The sequence below is a fragment of the Anoplolepis gracilipes genome, chromosome 16 (assembly GCF_047496725.1).
Source record: "Anoplolepis gracilipes chromosome 16, ASM4749672v1, whole genome shotgun sequence".
Taxonomy (NCBI): Eukaryota; Metazoa; Arthropoda; class Insecta; order Hymenoptera; family Formicidae; genus Anoplolepis; species Anoplolepis gracilipes.
In genome coordinates, this window is record NC_132985.1 from 6,116,442 (window position 1) to 6,127,037 (window position 10,596).

Here is a 10,596-nt window from a genome sequence, read left to right on the forward strand (position 1 = left end):
ATAAATGATTGCAGAGAAGAAATTTTTAAGAGGGTTGAAAATCGTTCAAAAGAAATTGTCGAGTCGATTTGGCACTCTTTTTCCTCGATATTTATTACATCTGTGCTTTACATGAACAACTTTGCTAATGAAAATAGCATTAACACAATAATAATAACAATAATGACAGAAATAATCCATTTTGTTTACACGTTAGATAATTATACAATAAATTCGTCACTGCCGCCATTATTTGCACACATGTCGACGTTCGATGTGCAAATTCGTTCTAATAACACTATCACGTTAAGATGAGAAACAAAACAAAAAAAAAAATTATCACGTCGGGATATTTACAGACTCTAAAGAGAGGAAGAACTCTGCATACCTCCGCGCTGGTTTCGCTTAAAGTACTCCAAAAATTCGGCGCACCTTTATATTTTTTTCTACTACATAATACGTGCCCGAAAGCACTAGAGAAACAGCCCCCTCGAGGCCCTCAAGGGAACGTCTTCGAGAAGGAAACCTTCGACAATACGCGGTTACCGAGCTCGGTGAGATACTCGTCCAGGTTTTTCGACAGGAACGGCAACATCTCTCGATACAACGAGGGCCAATATTCGTTCACGAATTGCAAAGCCACGGCGTCTGAAAATGAGAATTATGCTGTGACGACATAAGGTAAAATAGTGTGCGGAAACGAAGCAAATTGACTAAATTCATAAACAACATTACGTAAGAAGAATTACGACATGTGCATGTAGCGTATTTTCCATTGAGTAACTATCGAGAAATTCCCAACGTGATATTACAAGATAATTGGGCAATGCGTGAGATAATGGTAGGCAATTTCATGCCTTAAGACAAAAAACGTATAAAGCGACATTGTTAAATCAAGTTCTTCTTTCTAACATGATTGGCTATCATTTACAAAGTTAATTATTTATATATATATATATAATGAAGATATTATATAAATTTGGAACAAAGAATTTGAGGGGCAATTTTTTATTTGAATTAAATTACGCCTCACCAACTGCGACTGACTCGTATTGCCTTCCTTGTATTTATAGTTCCAATTTATATTTCTATTTCTAAGAACGAGTCTTACTATTTTATTTTTATTGAAGATATTATATATAAAGATTATATATAAAATAAAAATATTAATAAAAAAATTAAGATAATTCATTAAGATTATCAACGCACACAATACGTTCTCACAATCAGCTAAAGACTATTTAGTAGAATCATTTTTAAATTATTTTGTAGAATTACTGAAAAAAAGGATAAAATTTACATATAATTAACTTATAATAAATCTTTATATGTACTTACTGAGTTGCTCATTGCCATTGAACATATCACTAAACCAGACTTGTATCTTTCCAATTTCCGGAGTTAGAATGAAATGTTCCAGCGTCCATCTATCGTTTGCTACAGGTCCTTGTATGTTCCATGTGTCTTTTATATCCTCTAAACTAATATTGAAAGTTCCTACCACGTAAATAAAGAAATATATATTTTTTTTACAAAAGTAATTAAACTCTTCATTAATAATAAATTATTTTAATACATTGCATAAAAATTCTAGATAAACATACTACATACAAGGTTAAAAAATAATATACCATAGATTAAGAATTAGTATTATATAAATTATATAAAAAAATTTGATTCATGATATTTATCTGATATTAAAAATTAACAAAATTATAGAACATTGGAAAAATTAAATAATAATTGATGTCCATCTAAAACAAGTACATGTAATATACATATTTCTATTTATTAGATCATTGTTTTTAATGAATTTTTAATTATTTAATTAACGTACCTTCGCCACCAATTTGTAATGCTCCATAAGCTCCGTTCGCCTTGAAATTACCCTCAATGAGCATTTTCGGCAACTCGAGATCGACTTCTAATTTGAAAAAATCGTCCGAATGATGCGGCCTCACTGCCAAGAAGTGACACTTCGCAAGTCCATAGATATTAACATTTTTTACTGTTATGTCTGCACGTAAGTCACCGGTTTCGTATACGGTATGTTGGTGTTCAAGAAAATACGGATCCAGAGGTGGCAATTCTAATTTCGGGACACCTTTTGAAAAAAAATTAAAATAGAGGTGTGTAAAAATAAATTTAATAATACAGCATAAATTTTTCCTTATACAAATATAATTATATAAATTATAAAATTATATAAATTATAGAAATTAGTGCTTTCTAGGTAAAGAATAATAATAATTTTTTTTATACCTGCGACGAAGGTTGGCCATGCTTCTTGCATCGCAAGTCTCAGGCAAGATGTGTAGTCAGCCGCATCTCGCTTGCAAGTTTGTACCGCTGCGTAAAAAAATATAAAAAGAATTCGTCAAATATATATATATATATATATATATATATATATATATATATATATATACATTAATTATTTCAAATATTATTATGCTAATACATAGATTACTAAACTATATATAATAAAATAATTAGATTTTAATATTATTTTTATCAGGCAAACAGTTTGTTTCTTGTTGTATCTATTCAACTGTAAATATGTAAATACAGTTTTGCATATATAAATTAATATTTAAAATTATATATATTATATTAAGATATCTTATTTTGTCTTTACTTTAATTTAATATTTACTTTTTGTTATATTTCTCTCGATGCCATAGAATCTTTGCCAATTTAGATAAAGCATAAGAAAGAGACGGTTATATCTAGAACTATCTAATTAATTTACCAATAAAGAAAACGTCATGTATTATTAATAGACTAATTTTCTAATATTTATAATTTATTAATTGACTTAATTTTTTTTTTTTATTTCAGTAGCATGTTGTAAAAATAACGTCAGTTGTAATTTGCAGTTTGTAACAAAATATATTAATTGAATCCAATTAAAGTGTGTAATTGCCACATTATTTCATTACATTCTACATACAAAATTATATTTTACACAACACTTAATATCTATAAATCTAAGTTAAATTTTTATATATAAAAAATATTATCCCTGTGTACATATGCTAATTAAAGTATTACACGATTACACGGGGGTGAATCGCGAAACATAAAATATAGCATTCACCTTCAGCAAAAATTCTACATCACATGGGAGTAATCAATAAATCAATGGCACGTGAAATTTAAGCACACATATTCTTTTCCACACACTGGGAAATCAAAGTCAACTAAAACTGTCGCCTTTATAAATAGTCTCACACTACCCTTTCTCGAGACAGAACTTAGAGGGGGCAATTAAATCTCAACTTCTGATTCGAGGCAAAGTTTACGAAAAAAAAAACCTTTCCCAAAGGCAGAGGAGATCGGTGGCTGAATAAAGGACTTACGAAGCTCGAGATCCTGAGCCGCGACAAGCACAAACACGGTAGCGAAGTATAAGCCGAGAGCGTGGAACGACATCCTTGCGTGGTTAAAAATCCTTGCGGCTAGCCCAACCAATTATAAACACTCGGTTTATATAGTCTCCCGTTCCAAGGACTCGACAAAGATACGTTGCAAAATTGCATGTCATTAAAGCGACAGCCTATGAGCCGTAAGAGGCGAGAAGGAGCAGTAGGTGGGAAACTAAATCACGGCTACGGCCAGCATCGCTCTCTGGGACATCTCCGGCGAACAAGAGGGTGGCAGTTCAACAAATTCAAGCCAATCTATATACTTTGATTACTGAAAGCATTAGAGTCAAGTCAATTTTGATAAGAGAAGAAAATAATAAAAGAAGAAGATAATAGAAGAAGAAAAGATAATATTATGTATATAAGATATATTTTTATAAAAACAAGAAAAGCATTTTTTTTATCGTGAATAGGAAGGAAGTCGGGGGTGAAAAAGTAACATATAGATAAAAAAAAAACATTTTTAGCAAGAAAAATAAATTAATAATAAGTTACCACTTTTTACACCAATCTACTCGGTGTCTTTCCGATATTTCTTGCCATCTCTTCCTTCTCTCCCCATCCCTCTCTCTCTCTCTCTCTCTTTCTTTCTCCCTCTTTGTCACCGCATCGGCATCCTGGGCTCGGTTTAATTGACAATGAGTCGCGCTCAATTATTGTTGTGTTCTTGCGGTGATTCCGAGAATGGCCTAGCACGAAGAAGTCTATTTCACTTAACATCTTCTCTCTTCCTTTTTGAATTTAAAATAAGATGTAATATGACTCACTGAAGTATCAAAAATACAAGACGCATAGGCTCCAAAGAATGGACTTATCTATATATATATCATTGAAGATTTACTAGGAAAATGTGACAGTTTGATAAATTGTAAGAGAATAATAATGGATTATTTCCTTCCTCGTAAAATACATAAAATTGTCTCATACATATATTATTTTTGAAAATATAATGCATTAGCATTAGAATAATAATTTAGCCATAATTATATGATATATTATTGAAGAAGAGATTTATGCAACATTATTATTTATATCTAATTATATAATTAAATATAAATAATAAATTGCAAAAATCTGTTCTTCTTATTATAACGCATACAATTTCTATTTCCTATGCACATATTCTACTAAGTTTATTAATTCTAATTAGTTTCATAACTTTAGCAATAATAAGTAGAAAAATACTTTACGTAAACCGTCATTGTAATGCTAATCTTAAATAATGATGTACAAAATATAAATTTGCAGTATTATATTTTTTCCACACACATTTTCAAGAGTGCAAAATGAAAATTTGATCTAATATCTATTCATACATATAATAAAATTAATAAAAATTATACATCAAGCAATAAAAAATAATTAAGATTTTTAAAGAACTAAAACACGATGTAATTATGTGTGTAATAAAATTTAATATAATCATGGCTTTTTAATTTTTGTGATAATTTATTAACATAAATATATTTTTTAGTTTTTAAATTAATATTAATTAAAATTTCCTTTGTGGAAAAAAACATGAATTTCTAATAATTTCATTCTCTAATGATTCACAGTTTGCCTTATCCTTTTAAGATTCCGTTTACGCAAATCGTCCAATTATTATCCAAGAATATAAATATGTAAATTTTTTAATAAAATCCTGCGGCAAGAACAATTACTTACTAGAATGACGCAATGGAATCATCGTAATACATATTCATAGCTGTTATTATATATCTAACTGGCTTATTAAAGCTAACGGAGTAAGATAGCTTACAAAACCTATATCATCGACATCTCTTTACATCGGCTAAGAAAACAAAACGTTGACATTAATAGTATAATATAAGAAAAAAATTTTAATTTACACACGCATAGGCATAATTTAATGAACTCTACCTCACGATAAGCGTTAATTGATGAATATACTGCATTCTCATTAATGAAGAAACATGCACGAGGCATCCATTAAGAAAAATTCCCAGAACTTTAGACAGACCATTTCGTGATCTTTATATACAAGTGCAAGGGCATAAACTCGAGGCGATGACCTTGTTACCTCGCATGCATCTTTGCAATGCATGGGCGATCGACGAAGTGCGAGTCAGCCATTGTTCACACCATTTATCGAGTTGCAATGGAAATAAGATCAGATCATGAATGCAGAATCGAAGTAGCTACCCTTGGAACACATCGTGTCGGGAGCGATCAAAAAACGAGTTTTTCTAAGCTCGTACAGCGTGAAGAAAAAAAGAAATACCAATACACTTACCACTATGACGTCGTAGATATCGATATGTCGATGAGCCCATTAATGCGGATGTCATTATATATTGATTGTGTTACAGGGATACTATGAATGGGACGAGCTACGAATCCTTTCTCATTGCATATTCCAGCTGACACTGACGGTCTTGAAATTCTCACAAAATGACACTTCATTCTTTTTATCTCACATTGAAATATACAGCAATTCACATGTGTATTTATAGATATATTGCTGTTAATACTATTAAGATATAAATTATATAATCTACGTTGTTTTTATATATTGTATTGTATTTATGTATTTTCTGAAACTATTACTTGAACAATCTCGATTAATATTCAAAATAACAAGTATTTGAAAGAACATTAATAATACTAATTATTATATAAATTTTATATAAGCTCATTAAAAAATAACATGTGATCATGTAATGTTGCAAATAACTTAAATGTTAGAAACATTATATAAATTTATGGCAATCAACTGTAACAAATGTAAATCAATTAATTTTTTTTTTGTTGATATTTTAATTTAAGATTTTTCCTGAATATATAAGCATTCTGTATTACAAATGTCAAAGAAATAGATTTGACTCGATGAGTGAGTTTTGTATAGAATTTTTTTATATCTACAGTTATGCATTTTGGTATCGTAGATAAAATGGCTAATTATATTCTCCAAGTAATTGAATAAAAAATCTCGAGCCATAATCACAGAGATTTCTATTTGATATCGAATAAACAATCACGACATAATAATGTAATGTTGTGAAGTCTTCTCGAACTAACTGATACTAAGAATAGATATTTATTCTTAACCACGTGCTTTCAATTTCATTGTCATACAGAGATGGTCAACATTACTATTTAAGAAAACCACAGGCTACACTTATTGTTAGTAATCTCCTCGAAACAACATATAACATCTAGCGTGCAACAGTATTACATATACGACAGCTGGCATAATAGAGTGCGTAAATAATAAAGGAGCGCACCGCAAATTAACTAAATTCTAGAGTTTTGGATAATTACTTAATATTTTCCTCATTGGCTACGTAAACAACGATAACATATGATAACACTCGCCATCGACTTTATTCACGCATTTAAGAAAAGCGATGACATCAGTATATTTATAAAAATATATTGTTCTCTCTCTCTCTCTCTCTCTCTCTCTCTAACATTATTTATAAATTATAATATATGTTACATAAATTTAATATACATATATATATATATATATAATATTTATTTAATAAATATTATATTTTATTTATACTTGTTATTACTATATTACTATTTATTATTATATTTATATACATATTTTAATATTAAATATTATTTAATATTGAATATTACTTGACGATAAAACTTGATATCTTCTATTTCTTAAAAAAACATTACGCATACAAATAGCATATAATTTCCATCAATGCTTTATTCCATGTATTATACATGATGTAAACAAAGTAACAATCACATTTGATATTGAATATGCAATAAACAGTTACTAACATTTTCGTCCGATATCTCTCTCACGTATGACATAAATTGCGAATGATAATCTGCATAAATACACTCTCGCAGATCAATGAGCGCGAGCGATAGTGCAATGAGTCCTTGTGGAAATAAAAAAAAATAGATTGTCCTTGTTGAATTAAAAATGAACGAAAGACGTGCCCAAGCGATCAGAGGCAATCGTGATGCATCTTTGATGTATCCCTTTGTATGATGTACAAAGAATGCAAACGTCTATATATGTACATGTTCCTTCTATCAATCATTATTCTTAATGTAACTCATTTTTACGAATTCTAAATCAATTTACTTTACGTTTTTATCACGCATTTTAACGAAAAAAAAAAAAGATGTAAAAAAAAATTATCATTTCTTTCCTATTCTCGCGGTTTAATCTTTTCATAATTTAAACAAAAAAAAAAAAAAAAAAAAAAAGAAATAAACACTTTTCCCCCATATCTTTTTAATTGGTTTACTTTCACAAACGGAAAATCAAATCTGTGTGTCCTATTCTGGATTCTAATCTCTCTGGATCAGAAATAAAATAAATCTCTGCTTCTCGTTGGTTCAGAAGAAAGATATGTAGGTCTCTCTTAGAGCAGGTTGTTTATGATTACCGTTCACTCAACGGTGACCGCTTCCAGGCGCGCGCGTTACTACTAATTAAACACACGGAGAGAGACGCGTGATGCGCACCACTGCACACCGATTGCACAATGATTGGTATAATTGCAATTCCACATTTGGTTCGCGAGCAATGAAACAGGTGCAATTGCACAGCGCTGGAGAGGAATTTGCCGAATTTGCCTACTCGTGTCAATATTGATGTATGTATGACATTTCAACGCAATACTCTATATAAATAACATATAATATACATATAATTACTTTGCGGAATGAAATATCTAATTCTACACCTTTACATTTAGTTGGGAAAACATTATAGTTATATATAATAATAATATATTATATATATATTTTTTATTATTATTATATTATTATATTATATATTAATATTATTATTATAGTAAATATTTTTATAAATATTTCGCTACTGCAGTATAATATTACATGATGTAAGATTTCATAATTTTATTTTAATACTATATTTTAATATCGCTCTTATTAATATTTTTTCAACACGAATTGATTATAAATATTTCACAGGCGGTCGGTAATTATCTAATCTTGTGAGATGCTTGCTTGCCCGATCGATAAGTACGCGAAGCGATTCTCTTATAAGTAGCGCTATCTGACTGACGTGAACTCACTTACGCTCAACTACGTCGCCGTTGATTGAACCCGCCAGAGTGAATCAGCTGATCGCGCTTCACTCACGTGGGGAATCAGCTGTGCGCGACAATGGAGGAACTGGTGGATGAGGATCTCGAGATACCGCCGATCAAATATGAATGTAAGTATATCAAGTATATTTTTAATTTTCAACACATTCTCATCGGGCAAAGATTAAGAATACGCACCTTTGCGTGAGCGATTTGAAATCTAATCTCGCGGCCTTAATCCGGCTTGTGCAATATTCGTAAATTCTAATGAAAACATTCTTTTTCGAGCTTAGAAAATTCTCATCGAAAAATCGGCATTTTTTTGTTGACAGATCTCGATCACACCGCGGATGTACAGTAAGTATATTTATTCTATCGTCAACCTGAGTCGCTAGACTCGTTTGAGGTTACATCAGCGGCTAACCTAAAAGCGCGCAAGAACAGCATGTGTATGAAAAGGCATATCGATATATTTGTAAAAAGTATTTGCGACAAGGAAATCTAATGCGACTGCATCGTAGATTGCATGCTTGGGGCGACACGATGGTGGAGGCTTTCGAGCAATGCGCGATGGCTATGTTCGGTTACATGACAGATCTGAAGCGCGTGCAGATCACACAGACGCACCACGTGGAAGCCGAGGGTCACGATCTCGAGAGTCTGCTTTTTCACTTTCTCGACGAGCTACTCTTCATGTTCAGCGCCGAGTCGTGCATTATCGCTAAGGTATAATCTTTTTGCCATACGAATTATTCAATAAATAAATCTGTATTATATATTCACAGCCTATCATATCTATTATCAGAGTACATTAATATCATTAATATTATGTAATGTTATATTTAAGTCGACGATATTTTATTGTTATTAAAAATATAATACACGATATAAAAAAGAAAGATTTATATTTTAAGATAATAAGTATCTTTAATTGTTTATCAAAAATTATTAGATTTATTTTCATACTTAGATTGCCATTTAATATTTAACATATTTAAATAAAGTATCGCACTAAGTATTACGCCATTAATAATTATAACTATTATTTGAATTTGAAAATTAATAAAATGGCACAAGAATCGTTTGTCCATAAATAAAAATCTGTTATCAGAAAGTCAAGATTACCGAATTCAACGAGCAGGACTTAAAAATCAAAGCGACCGCATACGGCGAGGAGTTCACGATCGGCAAACACACGCAGGGCGCCGAGGTAAAGGCCATTACATATTCCGCGATGCAGATTTACAATCGTCCGCAGGTGGACCGACCCGAGGTCTTTGTCATTGTCGACATATGATTCTAATCGAGCATCAACACACACTCGATCGTTTTATCGCACGTTTTCTCGGCGTTCCTCTAACCAGTAGCACGGCACTGGAAGACGCTCTAAAAAAAAAAGAAAGGTTGAAATGACTGGCCCAAACGGAGGGTTGGAGGGAAAAATAGGGGGAGGTTACCGAAGGGCGAGAAGGGAAACCGTACGCCTCCCCTACGGTAGGATACGATCCTTTTGTGTATCTGCTTCGTAGAGTTCAAATAAATACGTTACGAAGAAAGCACCGGGTCCCCTTCTTCTTGGCTTTACTTGATTCAGGTCTGTACAACGTTACTTAGATACCCGAGAAAACGTGATTGAAAAGTTGAAGTCCGCAGGTCCGTTTTCGGTAACAATACCGTGCAACATGTTTCTCATTGCGACAGTTTTTATCATTAAGTGGATATTATATTTTACCTATTAATATTATTATTACCTTATTATTAATTTGCTATTTAATTTTTATATGTCTAATAGTTTATGAAATATGATTAATACATACTCTTTTATTTAGGTTCCCCTATTGTGGAATAGTTGTACTCTTTGTATACTAGAATCCTCTCGCGTTTTTCTCTCATTGATTATTTACCATATATAACTGTGCATCATAAAATGAAAAAAAAAAACACGTGATTGGAATAAGACAAGTTACAAATTGTTTACACGCGATTTTCAGCCTGCTATATTATAATGAAATATAGACCATTAGAATAACAATATGAAAAGAAAGTTTCATAAAGATAAGAAAGATAAGAAAAGTTTAATTTTGATAATTCTATATAGAAGGTTCTTTTATATTTAATTTAATATATATATATATATA

At 30.9% G+C, this 10,596-nt stretch overlaps 2 protein-coding genes across 2 annotated transcripts; one reads left to right on the forward strand and one right to left on the reverse strand.

Annotated features, from left to right (window-relative positions):
• Positions 1–266: 266 nt before the first annotated feature.
• LOC140674349 (protein takeout) lies at positions 267–3,479 on the reverse strand. Its single transcript, XM_072907788.1, has 5 exons — positions 3,342–3,479; positions 2,242–2,328; positions 1,817–2,083; positions 1,318–1,476; positions 267–627 (listed from the first exon to the last, which is right to left on the reverse strand). The coding sequence occupies exons 1-5, from the start codon at positions 3,412–3,414 to the stop codon at positions 479–481; spliced, it is 735 nt and encodes a 244-aa protein (XP_072763889.1). The 5' UTR covers positions 3,415–3,479; the 3' UTR covers positions 267–478.
• Positions 3,480–7,851: 4,372 nt separating this feature from the next.
• Positions 7,852–10,490, forward strand: Archease (protein archease). The gene is made up of 5 exons (XM_072908374.1): positions 7,852–8,002; positions 8,343–8,589; positions 8,791–8,815; positions 8,980–9,184; positions 9,570–10,490. Exons 2-5 carry the CDS (start codon positions 8,538–8,540, stop codon positions 9,753–9,755), a joined length of 468 nt encoding a protein of 155 aa, XP_072764475.1. The 5' UTR covers positions 7,852–8,002; positions 8,343–8,537; the 3' UTR covers positions 9,756–10,490.
• The last annotated feature ends 106 nt before the right edge of the window (positions 10,491–10,596 follow it).